Raw genomic sequence first — 18,359 nt, 5'->3', positions numbered from 1 at the left:
ATATGCCCCGCCATCTCATCCTCCAATGAGATTCCGAGAAGCTGCATGTGTTTGAAGAGCCTAGTCATTCCAAGCACATGAGGTCGGAGGGGCATGCCGGGTCTCAATTTTGCATTGTAGACCTTGGTCCAAAGCCGACGCCTTTCTTTAGCAAGACATCCCATGTTTGGTGGCTTTATCCTCATGTTTGAGAGTGACCTAGTCAAGTCAAACACGAGTCCATCAAAGTTGCCATTGTCACTCTTGGTGACTCTTACGTTGACAACGTCCTCAAGTGCTTTGAGGAACATGTCCGGAAGGTAGGAGGAAAGGGTTTCCTTCCAATCTTCTGGGATGGAATTTGCCATAAGTCGTGAGACCCTTTTGCAATTGGAAGACCATTCTTCATGAGCCTCATCGGTCATGATCCCTTTGGCAAAGAAGCTTGGAATGGGAGTATCAAGAGTATACTCCAAGGAACAATTCCGGAGAGTTCTCTTGAGTTCCTCCTCCCATTCCTTGAAGTTGACCAAGTTTAAAGAAAAGGCCAACTTTTCGGGGAGTTCCGGGCACATTTGGTTGTTGTTTGAGTTACTTGCAGACATTGTTCAACAATTGAAAGAATTTGAAATGAAAAACCATTCATAAATCAATAAGTTGAAATTTTAAAAGCGTTCATGCATATTTTCAATCTTATTGAGCATTTTATCCACGCATTTATAAAATTGTCCCTTTTAGGCGAGAAAATGATTCTGAGATCCCAAAGATCAAGAAATGGTTAAGCATGCTTTGGCTTGTCTTAATCATTAAATATCTTAAGGTAAGCAAAACCAGAAATTAAATCTTACTTTAAAACACCTTAATTAATCAATGATTGCAAAAATTAAAAGGAGCGTGGCTCCGATACCGCTGTTGGGTTTCGTAGTGACCCTCTACGCGGAAAGAAACTCGCCAAGACCCGCCCCCATATTAAATGCAATTAACAAGCAAAACATAATTAAAACACAAGAAAGGATAAAAGATTATACCTTTGACGCGTGCTTCGCTCAACTATGAGCTCTTACTTGAACCCCGAAAGTACGAGGTCTCCAACGGGATCGTACCCTCGAACCCGACCCGAGCGTCCTCAGTCTCGAAGGTTAGTCGAGACCCGGACAAATAAAACTATGAGTTTTACGAATCAAGGTTTACTCAAATCAAGAATTACCTTTTAATTCCACTGAAGGTTGTGTCTTTCCCAATACCCATGCCTTTGGTATTTATTGGGAAAGGCACCCTTGATTTCCAATCTCCCATCAATGTGGGAGAATTGGTAAATTCAACAATTTATTTAATTCCAAATTAAAAAAATAATTAAATCAATCACAATGCAACAAGTGTCAAGGGGAGAGAGAGAGTTAGGCGAGGACCATGAATAGGTTGGGGGGGGACCATTGCCTTGCTCCCCAAGGCTTTGCCCAAGCCTTGGTCCCCACCCCTCACATAACCGGCATCAAGGGGCTGCTGGGTTGCTGCCAACTAGCACGCCAGCTAGCACTGCTAGCTAGCCCAGCCAGCCAGCACAAGGCAGCAAGCATCAGCCCAGCCAGCCATGCGCGTTGCATGCTGCTATGCTGGGTGATGCCCATGCTGCGGCTTGCTAAGCGTTGGGCGCTGCTGGCTGCCTAGCACTCCCTATCGCACGCACATGCATACGCCTACCCAGCATGCGTGCTGCTAGCGAGCCACGCATGCTGGGCATCGCCTCTCGTGTAGCTACGCACATCCAGGCCAGCATGCACTAGCACTCGCACACACTCACGCATGGGTGCGCTGTGCTTGGTGCGTGGCCTGCGATGGTGCCTACATACACGCACACACGTAAAGCTAGTTCTGCTTGCTATCTCGCTGTGCTTGGTGCTGCCATGCGAAGGCACGCACGCAAGCACACAACTCGGTGCTGCATTGCGAGGCTGCTGGGCGATGGTGCACACGCACACGCACACACGCATGTGCCTAGCACTGCGATGGTGCTTTGCGTGGTGCTAGGGTGCTGCAATAGTGCCCACGCACATGCACACACACATGGGTGTTGTGCTTGGTGCGATAGGGCTGCGATGGTGCGAGGCATGCACGCACACGCCTATGCGCCAATGCCCAGCACTGCGATGGCTGTGCTTGGTGCGTGTGGCCTTCCATGCGCGCCTAGGCATGGTGCTAGGGCTGCGATGGCGCCTAGGCATCATGCTAGGGCTGCGATGGCGCCTAGGCACTCATGCCTCGCCTAGCATACCATGGTGCGCCTAGCACACACATGGTGCGCATAGGCTTGTGATGAGCTAGCCTAGCCCAGCTACAGCTACGCTCATACTTGTTGCTTGTGATTTTGCGACGCTCGGTCTCGACGCCCTAGGCTCGATATCCGAAGTCTGTATTCGCAAAACTTTAACGACTCATTAAATCCTTCGGATTAATTCATCGTCTCGGATCGGTTGTTCGATTGGGTTCGACCCGAAGGGTTCAGTTAAGTTTAAGCTGTAATATTAATTGTACCATAATATTACTGATCAGAAGCGGCCTCCACCTAGGCATTCCGATCACTTGACCTTACTGAAGAATTAGCTCTGTAATAATTCTCAACCCTCTATCAGAATAATACACTTGTTGGAAGGACACCATTCCTTTCACTAATTGCAATGGTAAGAAAGGGTCAAAACCCAAGAAAGGCGTTGAATCAACCAGCGAGGTACTACCGTTTAAAAAAGCTAAATGAAGTCGAAGTTGGTTTGGATTTGAGTAACTTCTACTAATTCAATTCAACTAAAGCTAAGAGGAGATTAATAATATTTAGAGGAATCTAGGACTCGGGTTATACCACTTAACTTCATCACAATCACAATTAGCATGCAACAATCAAAGTAAATTAAGGGGATAAATTAGGGGAAGTCATTTAAGGCAACCAACTACTCTCTCAAGCTAGAGGGATTACTTGAATCATGAATACAACCTACTCTCGTGGTTACAAAGCATAAAACAAGCGTTATAGCATAATCACGATGACATAAACATTCCCTTGACCGGAAATTCCTATTCTCATGGCATTTCAAGTCAATTAAGCATAAGGGAGCTAACTCAAGTTCATCTCTCGATCCTTCATTGAGAAAGCTTGGAGAAATAGTTCTAGCAATGGCCATATACAAGAACTAAGCAATTAAACCACTTGAGCTCAACTAATTAACACCCAATAATTACCCAATTATTACATGCAACAAGTAATTAGTGACTACATTGAGGGTTTTACCCAACCCTAGAAAATTAGACTACTAAAAATCCATGGAAGTTAAAGCAATTAAACATTTCAAGCAATTCATGAACAAGTTCAAACCAAGGATTAAGCTAATTAACAATCTAAGCATGCAAGAAATACGCAAGTATTTATCAACAAAGTAGAGAGAAATGGAAGAGAAAAGTAAGGAATAGTTACTATGAAGCTTCAAGGTGAGCAACAATGGTGGAACTTGTCTTCTACAATGATTGAATATGAATATTTCCAAGCTAATAATTGGAATCTAACTAATGATTTGAGAATTTAATGTTTTAAGATTACAAACTAAGAGAAAAGCACTAAAAACCTTGATAATGCGTACAAATGAGCTCAAAAGGGGTATTTATAAGACCCCCAAATAAAAAGGACAGAGAAAACAAGAATAGGGCTCGACTGCAGGTCGGCACGGATGTGCCAGGTTTGGCACAGCCGTGCAGGGCAAGGTAGAGCAGAAGCTACTATTTGGGCTGAAATTCATGCAAGGGCGTGCCAACTTAAGCACGACCATGCAGGCCTTGACAGAAGGTTCTTACTTGCTGGAGCACTCCTGCACGGACGTGCTGGGTATCTTGCACGGACGTGCCTAAATTTGCACGGACGTGCAGGGCAAGGCAGAAGCTCTTATGTTGCTGGAGCACTCCTGCACGGACGTGCAAGGCCTGGCACGACCGTGCAGGCTCTTCTAAGCCCTTCTCTTCATCTTTTCTTCGATATTGCTCCTTTCCTTGGCTTCTGTCTTCCATATTCTTGCTTCTAACCTCGGTTTAGCATCCGTGGGCTTCATTTGGTTGTCTTTGGACTTAGAATCTCAACAAAAACACTAACAACCCGTGAAGCATAGGATACACAAAATTGCATAATAATAGAGTAAAAGTGAACCAAAACACAAATTTATCAAGCAAACTAGGTTAAAAAAAACCCTAAAATCATAACAAATAGCAAGTTATCACATGCAAGGCCTCACCAAGTTCCCAGAGATGAAGAGTTCATTGCAGCAACAACAACAAATGGATTCAACATTCAAATTGTATTCTAACTAGCACAGTCACCTGATTTGAATGTGTTGGACTTAGGCTTGTTAAGATCAATTTAGTCTTTGCAATATCAGTCTTTTCCTAGCAATCTAGATGAGCTAGTTGAGAAAGTCACTGAGTCTTATGACACATTCAACCCTAAAGTGAACAAGTACATATGGGTGACTTTGCAAATATGTATGATATAAATTCTCAAGGCATAAGGTGGGAACAAGTACAAAATATCCCACATGAACAAAAAGAAACTTGAAAATCTTGGCATTCTGCAAGATCAAGTTGAGGTGAAGAAGGAAGTTGTGATGGAGGTTGTGGAGCACCTGAACACTATGTTTAGGCCAGCAAATCAAGGCAATCAAGATGCAGCAGAAGATATGGAGGTGGATGCAGACTAGGGGACTCATCAGAATGGAAAACAAGACAAGATCAACATGGACTGCCACACATAACCACTTAGGTCTTTTTCTTTTTCTTTTTTTTTTTTATTTTTTTTTAACTCCGTGTGAATGAGTAGGTAGTTAGGTGTATTTTGTTTATTAGGATGATCCAACATCTAAGGCAGTCATATGTAACTTCTTTTGATCATGTTCTGGTCCATATGTAACCACATTTTGATTGGAATGAAAATGAAAATATTTTATGTTGTGTGGGCAATAAATCCATCAGAATAGTGTGTATGATTGTTGAATACAACACTTAAACTCAAGGTTACCTCAACAACAACCTCAATATAGAAATTGTTCGAGCAAAACTCTTGTTTGAAGTGAAATTCAATGGAGTCCCTTCATCATTTGGAATAGAAAACACAACTCAAGTGAAAGAATGGGGGACTCACTACTTGAGTATATCAAAACACAAAAAAGTGGGACTCTTTTATGAACAAATTCAACAACATAAAGGGACTGACAGTGTTCTCTACACAAATGATCAATGAGAACAGTCTTAGGATCATAAAGCACAACCTCACAAAACCAAGCACATAATAGCCTCATCATTCATCAACCAAAATCCCCTAGGTACCATTAGTCATTATTCCAACACCAAACCAACAGCACAAGTCAATGACTTCAAAAGATGCAGCATGAAGCAACAATAATGTCCAACAATAACTAATAACAATTTCAACCAATAACCAACTATATTAACCTACAATAACCAACAATAACCAACAGCAAATGTCTAACAATAACCAACAACAATTTCCAACAATAGCCAAAATTCAGTCTAATAATAACCAACAATGATTTTCAATAATGTCCAACAATAACCAACAACATTTTCCAACAACAATTAGAATTAGGAAGCCAAATCCAACAACCCACCAGAATCAGGAAGACAACAAACAACCAGAATAAGGAAGTAAATCAAGCAAACATAATCAAGAAGCTAACAATAATTCCCAAAAATCACTTCCAGCAAAGCACAAAGGCAACAACAATCATGATAAATAATCAAAGGAGAGGGACTCATAATCACCAGAACATATAGAAAACAACACCAGCAAGGAAGCAAAGCAAATATACAGCCTAGCAATAAACAAGAATCAACATAAAAAAATGAAGGCCATGGACTCAAATTAAACATGAAATAAGTTAGGGTTAGAGATCGTTACGCAAGCAGTCACTTAGAAGGTTGAACCTTAGGGTTCATCCTCCTCACATAGTACTTGTAAACAGGGCCCTGAATTTCACCAACTTCAAGGGGAGGGACACTGCTGGTAGGCTTCTTCAAAGTAGGTGATGAATACTCCTGTTTCTCAGGCTCATCATTAGAGGAAAACTCAATAACCTCCTTATCAGGCAGCCCACGGATTCGTCTTAGAGCCACCAGCGCTGCCTTCCTTGTAGCCCGGATCTTAGTGGGAGGCCTAGCCCTCTTAGATCTGGGTTTTTTGGTGGGCGCAGAATTCCCTTCACCACTTTCAACTACTAGATCTACAGCTACATCGGTGAAATCAAGCGATTTCTTGCCCTGAGACTCACCCTGACCCTCAGCCCTCCTCAATTGCTCCTCCTCATCAACGCTTTCAAGAACCTTCCCCAACGCCTTGTAAGTCGTCTTAGTACAGTAGGGACCAGACTCACTAGACTCATAGAATGGGCGAGGAAAAGGAGAGTTCATCTCAATGGATTGAATGAGGGAGAGAATCAAATTACCCTCTTGCTCTAAATCAGTGGCCATGTACGCTTCGTGGAGGGGTTCAAGGTTAACCATGTTGCTGGGGGACTTGATTTGTCAAAAATCTGATGAATCAAGGACAGATTTGGAGAGAGATAGGTGGGAAGGATGAAGAGGAGAGAGAAAGTTGAAGAACAGGAAATAGGGTTCATTTGGAGAATTCTCCAGAAGAAATAGGGGAACCCAGCCATCGCAATTAATTTTGGGTGGTTGGGAAGATGAGTAAATGAGGGAAGTTGGGGGTAGTTGGGGGGAAATGGGATGATAAATAGAGGGAGTAATGAGATTAGTGTAATCAGATTAGGTTTAACTTAATGAAATTAAAAAAAAAGTGGTAGAATTAAGAAGATCATAGTTTTTAGTAAGGGTAAATAAGTAATTTCTAGCTTTTTTTTTTACTAAAAATGGAAAGTTGCCCATAACCTGAACATCCATCCTTGGCAAAAGTTGCGCGTAATATTTAAAGGAGATGGTAACAATCTTGTCAAATTGGACTCTCCCAAAAAAAAAAAAAATTGATTTCCTTCTCCATTGTTTCATTGTTAGAGAGAGAGAACCAGAGAGAAGAAAGTTGTAGGAAGAAGGTACACCAATGGCGACCTCTCTACAAAGAGCTGGTCTGAGACTAACTCATCTTAGCCGATCTGCGCTCATTTCAACTAAGTACTCATCTCAAGCCGATGCTTTAGTCGAATCTCGCACTGGTGAGATCGGCGTCGTCGCTGGAATCCCCGAAGAACACCTTCGTCGCCGAGTATGGTTTTTTGCGTTTTTATTATTTTTTTATTAATTCGTTAATTATTCTTCTATTTGAACTGTTTTATGCTCGTATTGATTGATTATTAAGGATATAGTTAGAATTTGGTATTTTGTGACACTGTTTGAAGGTTGTCATATTGTTTTTTGGTTGAAAATTAGTGATTTTGGATTGAAATGATTAGAATTAATGGAGATGCATATTCTTTTGTCATTGATGATGAGAGTAAGAGGAATGTTATCGGGTTTTGTATGTGGTTCCAAATGCTGAGTTTGCTATTCAACGTGTATTGATTTTGATGGAAGGTTAGGTTAATTGTTTATGATAAACAGAATTTTATTGTTGAGCGCTGTGTTTTTGAAGTTCTGTAGATGGTTAGAGGAGTACGATTTCAATTATACACCATTGTAGGTATACCTAAGGGCATGCGTGGAATCCCAGAATTCATGAAGGGTAGATTCATGATTTAGGGCATGCCTGGAATCCTGGAAATCATAATGGGGTAAAGTTTAACACAGGTCAGTCCAACTTGGTTTATTTACACTAATGAATTGGGTTATTGCTGAGACATAAGCTCGTAATAGATACATACTAGAATGTGAATTTAGTGGATAACCTTTCCTTTTCTAAGATTTGGTGGGTAAGAAAGAATATGATCCTTTCTTTCTTCGTCTACCTCTGTAGCAAGACCCACCACTTTATGGCCAATGACAACAACCGCCTTGACAGAGGTCAAATTGATACCACTTTGAGCATCACATTTCTAGAAGATTTAAAAGCCTAAATTTTCGTTCATCTATCTCAACCGCCTTGACAGAGGTCAAATTGATACCACCTTGAGCATCACATTTCTGGAAGATTTACAAGCCCTAAATTTTCGTTCATCTATCTCTACAGTTGATGACTCCAATTTGAGATCATTGCTATTGATTACCGTGGAATGGAAAGGCTTCTCAACTCCATTGGCTTTGGCGGCGGTTAGATGTTTCTATGGAGTAGTTGTGTTGTCGTCTAGCTTCTTCAATTGAGAGGGCGCGTATCAAGATGGAGGAAGTGAAACGCAATAGGGAGAATGGAGGGTAAAACGGAGAGAAGAGAGTTATATTTGCTGGGAGAATAATCACACTAGGGGGGATGTGGGTAACTATTAACCCTATTTTTAAGGGAACAAGCTAACCCCAATAATCAAAACCAATTACTCCAAAAATTAACTTAAAAAAAGTCAGAATTATTTTTCCATTATATTTTCCCTTCCCATTACACCTATTCCAGGCATACCTTTATGGAGTAATATTTTCTTTTCTATGGATTTGCAACAATCTTGGGTTAGGACAAACTATTTTTGACCTTTGTAACAAGACAACCAATTTTTGACCGTAAACACGCATTGCCCTACTGGAAGGATCAGAAACCCTAAGCCCTATACTTTCATTCAACTAAATCCTCAATTAATGGCTCCAGATTCAGATCATTGTTTATATAAGCCCGAATAGGTCAGCTTGTCATTCCCATTGGATGCCTTTGGTAGCGGAAAATGCTTTTGTATTGGTGGGCATCTGTTGGGTGGGGGGAGCGGGAGATATGGAGGTGAAGGGAAAAAAAAAAGTTGAAGAGAAGGGAGAGTATAGCAGAGATGAGAGCTAATATAAAGGGGAATAATTACTTTATTTGGGGGGGGGGGGGGGGGGGAGGGAGGGGGGTATAGGTAACTATTACTAATACCCCACTAACTAGTTTTTTAAATCCAAACTCCCCCCCCCCTATACCCGTTCAAGGCATGCCCTAAGAGATTTTTCTCATTTGGAGTGCTCTAATTAGCAAAATTAAATCTCCAATTGAACAAATGAGTAGATAAACATACCGTTTGTATAATGGCTATGAAGTGAGGAATGTTTGGGGTTTTTAACTTTTGGTATGTGGTTCTGAACTATGAAGTTTGCTATTTTAATGCTTGTGAAGGAGGTTTAAGTTTGTTGATCTTGATGATCCGCAGTTAAATGATGACTCAAAATTATCATGGGATTGTGTTACTTTCATTTTTTCTTTTTGGGCAAATTGGTTAACATTTATGGATTTCTTGGATACATATAAAAACATAAGTTGAAAGCTATTATAGTCCTTTTACTTGGGCTTGGTAAAAGTGGTGCCTTGTTTGAAGAAGCTTTTGATGTCTTAGGACTCGTTTGGTTGGTTTGGGAATTAACTTCGCATAGGAATCTCCATTCCTAGGAATTACACTAATGTCTTTGGTTGTTATGTGGGAAACTGTAATTCCTAGGAATGTAGAATAGTGACCAAGGGTGGGGTGGGTGAATATATTCCATGAATTGTAACTTCCATTTTTGCTTTTTAATGTTACTACTAGTGTTTGAAATAGCGGGCGCATGGCGCTACGGGGTAAGCGTTTAGCTTGGTCGGGGCGAGGCTTTTGTGGTTACGTGCTAGTTAGGCGCACGTGCAGCACATTTGAAGCAAATTTCAGCCAAATTTTTTAATTGTTCATATAGTGCGCCTCACTTCAAAGAGGTGCACGTAGGCGCTGCTGGACCCCTCTTGCTCTAGTTCGCCTTGAGCTTTTTTATACATTGATGTCAACAAACACAACATGGTCAAAAAGAAATTCATGGGAAATTTGAGTGTCTATGGAAATTAAGGGAAACTAATCAACACCTTATAGAATAAGTTAGCTAAGGGATATGTTGCCTTCCGTTAATAGCAGATTGTTCATGTTATATCATACTTATACTAGTTTTATCTTCTAAGCAGAATATGGATATGTTTCACAGAAGGTTGAATTTTGAAGAAAAGTGTGCATAAGTCTAGATGAAGATGTCGTTTTCATCCTTAGATATATCGTATATGCTGCTGACGTGTATGTGGAGAAAGCATGGATTATATGGATGTGTGCTACGACACAGGTTCTGTTTTTTGGTTTTTGTGATTATTTAGAAACTAATACACTAATTAAGAAATTAAGACAGAAAACAAGATTATAAGGGTAGGCTTGGGCTGTAATCAGAGAAGTTAATCAATACAAGCTAATATTATCAGACTTTAAGGGTATGATTCCTCCAGATTGTGTTTCCACTCAATACGTTCTCCAATATTCACTTATTATCACAAGCCTTCCCCTATTAATACTCCTACTCATTGCTGCTTACTCTTCATCATAACAGAATCCCCTGAATTTGCGGTAACCACCTAACAACTGATTTAACAACTTGCAAGTTGCAAGTTGTGGTTAGTTATTGATTGTTGCTGGCTTCCTCCTCGAGTATGTGTGAATAATAGGAAGTCTGTTATAATTTCTTGGCAATGTGTAATTTTGCTGTGGCGCTGCTGTGATTTTATGTGTTAAAAGTTGCTTGGAAATGCACTATAACCTGTACCTTACATCATTACCTTTTTAAACATGTGTACTTTGTGACTCATCTTTGTTGGACAATGCATTTGGCCCTTGGAACTTATAGATCTCTATTTTCCAGCAATGCTGGTGATAGAGCAGGTTGACTAGAGCTTGTTGTTGCAGGTTAGCTGTTTAGGTGACAATTCTGCTCCTTTCCCATAACCTAAGCAAGAAATGGCTGGACATTATTAGTTTGTGATTTGTCATGTATGTCATTAATTGATCAAAACTAAACTGAATTTTGGATTGTTGGTATTGGCAGATACATATGGTATTTCATATATTACTATAGTTGGGTTGTTATCTGATGAAACTAACTTAATTGTCTCTTTGCTATTTGATGATAACCTTCTGTATTTCCAATATAGCAGCCATTTAATATAATATAAGCTCACTGGTGATTAGAAAGCAACATGCTATTTGGTTTTGGTGCCTTTAGGTGCATCTGTCCATTTAAAGGATTTGAACCTATATATTCCATTGCTTATCCTTAGTTATAATCTTGTTTTTCCCCATGTTGTGCTTATTGTAACCACATACTTATTTGAAAGTTAATATTTTCCTCTGGGTTATGTTAACTCTTCCTTACTCATTGTAAATTATGAGCGCAGGTTGTGATTTACTCACCTGCTCGCGTTGCAACACAGCAAGGTGCTGGCAAAGTTGGGAAGTGGAAGATCAACTTCCTTTCCACACAAAAGTAGGTCACTAGACTATAATTCTCAGATAAATTGTTATTCAGTTGTCAATTTTGGATTTTGCAGTGTCACAATGGGATTATAATTTACTTCTTCAACTTGTTAAGCTTGTAAACAAAAGTCTAGTCAGTCTAGTATAATGTGTATGCTCCAGAAACTGTGGTACATGGTGTGAAAGAATCATAGTGATGGTATAACGTAAAAGGTTTTTTGCTACTGGGTTTTTTTTCCCAGTGACATAAAGCTTAGGTGGCTACACTTTTAAAGTTTGGTGTATAGTGTCTGGATACAACCTTAAAGGTCTTCTAAACCTGGTTTGGGTCTTAGAGAGTGAACTTCTGTGATATTGAGAGCCATGAGAGGTATTCATACTAAAGTTAGGGATTTTTGCTGTATGTTGAATTATGATGATTTTTAAGGGACCCAAAGACTTTTTGCATGTACATTCTGAGTTACTCTGATGGATGGTTTTGTGTGTATTGTGTATTTAGTTGTGTAGTTATCTTACTTGCATATTTTTGATTGAACATTATCTGTCTTTGTAAATTCCTTAAGATGGGAGAATCCACTGATGGGATGGACATCCACTGGAGACCCTTATGCCAATGTTGGTGAATCAGCACTGACTTTCAACAGTGAAGAAGATGCAAAAGCCTTTGCTGAGAGACATGGATGGCAATATGAGGTGTGTTTTGTATTAATATTTGTAAACTGTCTTTGTCCATCCTTTTACTCTTGCTTCATTTTGTTTCTTTAAACATAAGTTGTACTTCACAATGGGTGGATCCCTCAAATAAAAAAATAAAAAAAATCTCAGATGATGTGTGCTATATATCCAAGATAAATAAATTTCTCTGTTTATGTATGTATGCTATTTACTTAATTTAAAAAAATGTGTCGTTATCCATGTCTCTTCTCTTGAGGCTCTTTTATTCCAAGTTATATATGTAGGGTGTGTTCTTGTTAATTTATTGAAACTGATTAGACCTTATTAGAACTTATTTTAGTTTTAAATTGAACTTAGGTAGCCCTTATCATAACTTATATAACATATTTTCCTAAATTTATCTTATTTAAACATTTTTTTTTTCTTCTGAAATTAGTGAAAATAAGGTGAACACATCAGGCCCGTATTATGTAGTAACTTAAATATGCCGTTATCCATTTCTCTTCTCTTGAGGTTCTTTTAGCTAAACTTATACACGTAGTATGTTAACCAAGTAGCTTCACACTAGGTCAGAATCAGCAAAATTTGTTCTGACTTGGCTACTTGTGTAAGCCGTTATTTGAGAAAAGTGAGTAATCAAATCTTTCCAAAAATGACTTAAACTTTCAGACCCATGGTTTTAGTGGATTCCTAGATCTATTAAATGAAAGCAAAATAAATCATAACAGAAAGTAATAAAATGATGGGATTTATGAGGCGCGCAAGCTGAACTTTATGGTCATTGGTCATTCCAGTTGGTTTACACACTATGACACAGTACTCATTTTAGGACTTCAAGTCTTCAACAGACCATAATCATTCCCTAGGTGATAATGTCTCAATAGTGACACATGGTAATTGGAGTTATTTATTTCATGTTTTTTTTGGGGAGCTTACATCCATATTTAGTTTGTTGGAGGTATAGAAAATTTTAAATGCATTGGACTTAAGGACTTAGTTTTTGATTTTTTTTATTGGCTTTTCTCTTCTCATTAGCATTAGATACTCGGTTTTAAGTCCCCTTAAATAAATATTCTAGGGGGGCTTAGGGTGTTGGTGAAAGTCAACTTTTAATAATTTTGTTTATGGTTACTGCCTGTTGAATAGTTTTTTAAGTATGTTTGAAACTTACTATTTTGGGGAGTGTACCCTTAAAACACGAGTTTCTTGGAAAGACTAAGGAATCAAGGACTATAAGATTGTTGCAGGAATGCTTGTATCTTTGGACAGGTAGAAACAATTAAATTTGTTTGGGAGAAGTATATGCTTTAGTCATAGTTTACAACACCTTTTGATCAATTCTTTATAGAATGTAGATTGGAAATTTCCTAGAGTCAATTATTTCATTTTGGTAAAGACTTTAAACCTTAAGGCATTTGTGCTTACTTCATTCATATAAAGGCAAAAAGGAAAAATAAATTAAAAATAAAAAGTGAACTAAACACTATAAAGGACAATTCCCTATCCCTTTCTTGTGGACCTGCTTAAAAAGCCTAAATGTCTAAATTCAGTCATCAATTAATTGGAAATTATGATGTATACTTAGGGCTTTAGATCATGCTTATCGCATAGTGGAGTCTATAACATAATTTGTAGAAGGATTATAGTTATAGATTGAATTTGTTATAGGTCTTCTACATTAGGTATTTGTGCTCATGTACAATATAAGGATTTGGCTACGATATGTGATCCTCATTTCTCTGTTCAACTTTCTGAATTTTTTTTGCTGCCTAGTGAAATTGACAAATTCTGCTCATCTGCTGGAAAAGTTGTATGTACATGCCATTGTTACATTAGAATTGTGTTTTAGTTTTACTTCTTTTGGCTGGCTGAGATATTATTAAATAGTCTTTCAAAAAGTGATTTGTTTGGCATACTGCGTCTAGCTTTGAATGCAGTATAGTTGGCCTTGAGGAGTGCATGTTCTTGTTATTTTTTCCCCTCCCCTGTTTCAATTTTCCTTTTCCCTTAATCTTTCTCTGCCTCTGGGTAATACTGGTTGTTGAACTTTTCTGTGCAGGTAAAAAAGCGTCACACACCACTTCTGAAGGTGAGCTTGTTAATCTCATTAACGGCTTATTTAATTTCCAGAGTTTGCAATCCATTCTTTTCAGTCTGTCTTTAACTTATCAATTTATCAACTAATCGTATAATCAACCAAGATTATGATTTTTATGTGAAGACTTTCTGAGTGTGTGCTGCGATTTCTATTCAAATATTGGAGCATCAAGGAAATGGTTTTGAAATCTTTTTTACCTCGTTCTCTCATTTTAGGCCTACATATATGTCGGGAAGAGGGGGGGGGGATGGGGATTGAAAGACATGAAGGTTCTAGAGAGAAACTAGGAACTACAAAGCACCCCTAGATCCTGGGAGAGCATGGGGACAATGGGGCGTCCTACCAAAATGATTTTGGCCTTGTGATCACCTTGTATTCTTTTTTGACGCACTCTTCTTTCCAGCTTAACCTTAATTATTGAATCATCTCTGTTTAATTTGTTTAAATGTTATTTCGACTCTGGAGGCAGATCTGCATCTTAAAGTTTGAAAAGTAGACCAGAAATCTGTACCTTACCTTCTTTGTTAAGTTGTGTCTATTCTCTTAAAAAAATACTTCCTCCGTTTCTAAATAGATGACCCATAGCTCTTGGCACAGTTTTTAAGGAGGGAGAATGTATAATTAATCCTAGTATATATGTAAAGCATATTAATCAAATACTTAAATAAATTAACCAAACATCATTTCATTGCATCAGTTGCCAAACCTACCATCGACACCACCTTGACACTTTTCCATCACCTTAAACTTCACAAACCACCATCACCGCCGATGCTGCCGCCCTCATCTAAACTACCCCTTGTCGCTGTCGCCCACATCTAGACCACCGCCGTCGCTGCCACCCCCATCTAAACCACCACCGCAGCCGCCCTCTTCTAAACTACCACCCCACTGCCATCGTCCAAACCACCACCACTGTACCACCCCTATCTAACCCTTAAAAAAATGGGCTTGAATTTTTGAGGAGAAAGAAGATCAAGAAATCAAACCAACACCACGCATATGCAATCTTTCAGGTGGGACATGAAAGTGTTGGTGGGTGGGTCATGGATCTAGTGGTTGAGTAAGGAAAGTGGTTAAGGAGAGAGAAAATAGATGAGAGAGAAAGAAGGTGGTTGTGATGGTGGACCTAATGGGTCTGGTGGCTAGGGTGGTCGTTTGACGACGAAGCAAAGGGTGGTTTGGTGGTGATTCGTTAGATCGGGGTTGTGCTTTTGGTGGTGGTTCTTTAGACAAAGTTGGTTTGGTAGATCGGAGTGGTGGGTTTGGTGGTGGTTTTTTAAGGGTGGTGGTTCGGTAGATCCAAGTGGTGGTTTGAGGAATGGTGTGGTGGTTTTGCTGGGATGAAGTGGCGGCATGGTAGGATGGCTGGTGTTGGGTTATGGGGATGGTAGTTAATTAGGTGGGAATGATGTTGGTTAATTGTGTAAAATAAAACTTTCCATTTATAGTATAGGTCAAGTATTGTGACATTTCCTTTTTAAGAATGTTAGTCATGTAAATAGAAATTGAGGAAGTATGTCCCTAGCTTCCCACGTGAAATAGTTTGATAGATAGGATGATGACATGACATGCTTTAGCTTCCTTTGGTCTTTAAATGCATTGGAATTTTTAAACTTGATTTAGATAGCCAATTATGCTATTTTGATTGAACCTTTCTTATGTGTGGTGCTGATAGCTTAGTATTACCCCTACAAACTTTTACTCCGTATAAAAGTTGGTACTGTATAGAGAATGAAATGGTCAGTATTTTTGTTAAACTTACTTCCATGAGTTAAGAGTTCATAACTACTGAAGGAATATAAATGTCATTCTTATTGAAATTTCCTGTTATCATTGGCCTGAGTGGAGATAATTTGTTCTGTGCCCTTGTTGCAGCCTAAAGCATACGCAGACAATTTCAAGTGGAAGGGTCCTCCGATGCAGGAAAGCTAGACTTCCTTCGTTGTTTTGAGAATGAAATACTTTAATTCCTTGTTCGTTGATTGTGCATTTTCCTTTCTTTTGCTGGATAATAATTGTAATGCACCCATTGGCATTTGCATAGTGTTGCGGCAGAAGAACATTGCCAATTTCTTGTACTGTTCAGGTGAAACTTTGTAGAATTTTCAAGAGCCATGAAAAATATACTTGTCTTTGAACTAGTTGTACAACATATGACTTGTGTGTGAGGCTGATAGTTTATTTAATTATACGTTTGGGTTGAAAGCCGATTACAAAAATGATTGCTTTTTAGATAAACTGAAATTATATTAATTTAAAAAGTTTACCAAATATAGCGACAAAATAACCAAAGTAGCTACTAGGGCCATTGAAGTCCCATACTGCCATACATAAGTTACATACCAATTTAAAAGCAAAAAAAGCAATTAAAGCCGTAATGGTAGTAATATCTCTTCTTGTTGTCCCAGATTGGTCAAATAACCTTGCATAAACTAGCGAGATGTTAGCGTGCCATATCATATACAGTACTTATTAGTTCACATCTATGGTTTCTAGGAGCAACTCCAATGGCAAATTAGCTTGTCATGCCACATAAGCTTTTAAGCTGATTGTCATTTTAGCTCCAATGGTTAGCTAATAGCTTACTATTTAAATGGACCACACCTCATTAATTTACGTTGATAAATTTCATTTTATTTATTCTAATTTGTTTTATTTTAGCAAGTTTTTTTTCCAAGCAAATTAGTTTGACAAAGCTAATTTGCTTGGCCAAGCTAATTGCATTTTTTAGCTCCAATGGATAAGCTAGTAGCTAGGGATTATTTAATATTGCAAGCAAGTTCCTAGCTACAACCATTAGAGTTGCTTTAATGTTCCTTTCCTATTGTTGGCATTGATTTTCGAATGAAATACGGAATTGAAGCCGATGGTAAGACGGTATATACATTATAGGGTATCCGTTGAAAACTTGTGGAGCTAAAAAGAGGATGAAAGAAGTGGAAGAATAGTAACCTCCTGATTTGGAAATCGGGTCATTTGGGTGGCGTCATTTCGAGTTATGTTCGGGTTGGGTTGTGTCTAGTGTTATCTTATGTCAGTTAGTGTTAGCTGAACTCACGTCCAACCAAAGCTGGCTGGTCTCGCGACCAGAAATGAACATTTACTAAAACAGAGTTAAGTATAAGATTGCAGGTCTATCTTTTTCATTTTTTTTTTCACCTTTTGAGACCTCCTAGTTTTTTTTCTCCATTTGGGACCTCAAGTCTAATTTCCGGCCAAAAAGTAACCATGGGTGACTTAAAAAGATAGTCCCTTGGTTAAAAATAACCCAATCCCCTAAAAAGCTACTCAAAAAAATATAGTCCCCTTCTAAAAAAGATAGTCCCCTATAAAATTGAAATGTCAATAAAGAATTCTTCTTATGACCAAATTTAAAGGATCCACTTAAAATATTTTATTATATATTTAATGGCACATTCATATACAAAGAAGATTAAATTATTTTTTTTGGTCAAGATAGGCATGCACATTATAAGGGAAATATTCTTCATTGAGTCAAAGGATGAGTTCTCATGCTTATATCGTGATATAGCTTCACTCAATTAATAGATTTCAATTTGGATCGTTTATTTTCAATAAACTTCATATTATCTCTAGAGTTTAGACTGTGGTGATGATTTCAAAAAAAATAAAAAAAATAAAAAAATAATAATAATTGTTAAAAAAACATAGATATTTCGGATTGTCTTGAATTCAATTTTCAAGTGACTAGCCATGAATAACAATATACTCCATCTGTAATTTATTACTTGAAGGAAATGGGGTTGGGGAAGAGAGAGAAATAAAAATCACTCGTATTAAAGTATGATAGTTGGGGTTTACTAGGAGAAAGAAATTGGTAAAATATTATAAAAGATTTTTAAAAATAGAAATGAAGCAAGTAATAATATACGGGAGGGTTAAATATCAATCACATTGTGATTTATTTTAGGTATGGATTTGTGACCTAGTCACTCAGTATATATATTATAACTGCAAGCCTATATTTGCTTAAATTCACAAATAATGCTACACCTAAAATATATTTCCTCCCCCCTCCCCCGTATTTGCTTAAATTGTTTAATTTAATATTTATAAAATAACTTAATGCAAAAATTGTGATAAAATTTTTATAATAAAAAAGTAGCATACGAAATATAATTTCACGTCTAAGAAACTCACGAAATTCTGGAGGCATAACTTTTACTTTGTACTGCCTTCTATGATACTAATTACTAAGTGTCAAATTGCCAATTTAG

General features: G+C 38.2%; 1 protein-coding gene across 1 annotated transcript; it reads left to right on the top strand.

Annotated features, from left to right (window-relative positions):
- The first annotated feature begins 6,976 nt into the window (after positions 1–6,976).
- On the top strand, positions 6,977–16,289 carry LOC110696606 (NADH dehydrogenase [ubiquinone] iron-sulfur protein 4, mitochondrial-like). The gene is made up of 5 exons (XM_021873944.1): positions 6,977–7,246; positions 11,267–11,355; positions 11,909–12,038; positions 14,080–14,109; positions 15,997–16,289. Exons 1-5 carry the CDS (start codon positions 7,085–7,087, stop codon positions 16,051–16,053), a joined length of 468 nt encoding a protein of 155 aa, XP_021729636.1. The 5' UTR covers positions 6,977–7,084; the 3' UTR covers positions 16,054–16,289.
- The last annotated feature ends 2,070 nt before the right edge of the window (positions 16,290–18,359 follow it).

This window comes from Chenopodium quinoa, unplaced genomic scaffold (assembly GCF_001683475.1).
Source record: "Chenopodium quinoa cultivar QQ74 unplaced genomic scaffold, ASM168347v1, whole genome shotgun sequence".
Taxonomy (NCBI): domain Eukaryota; kingdom Viridiplantae; phylum Streptophyta; class Magnoliopsida; order Caryophyllales; family Amaranthaceae; genus Chenopodium; species Chenopodium quinoa.
The sequence above is the reverse complement of the archived record's forward strand: the minus strand, read 5'-3'. Positions and strand labels throughout refer to the sequence as shown.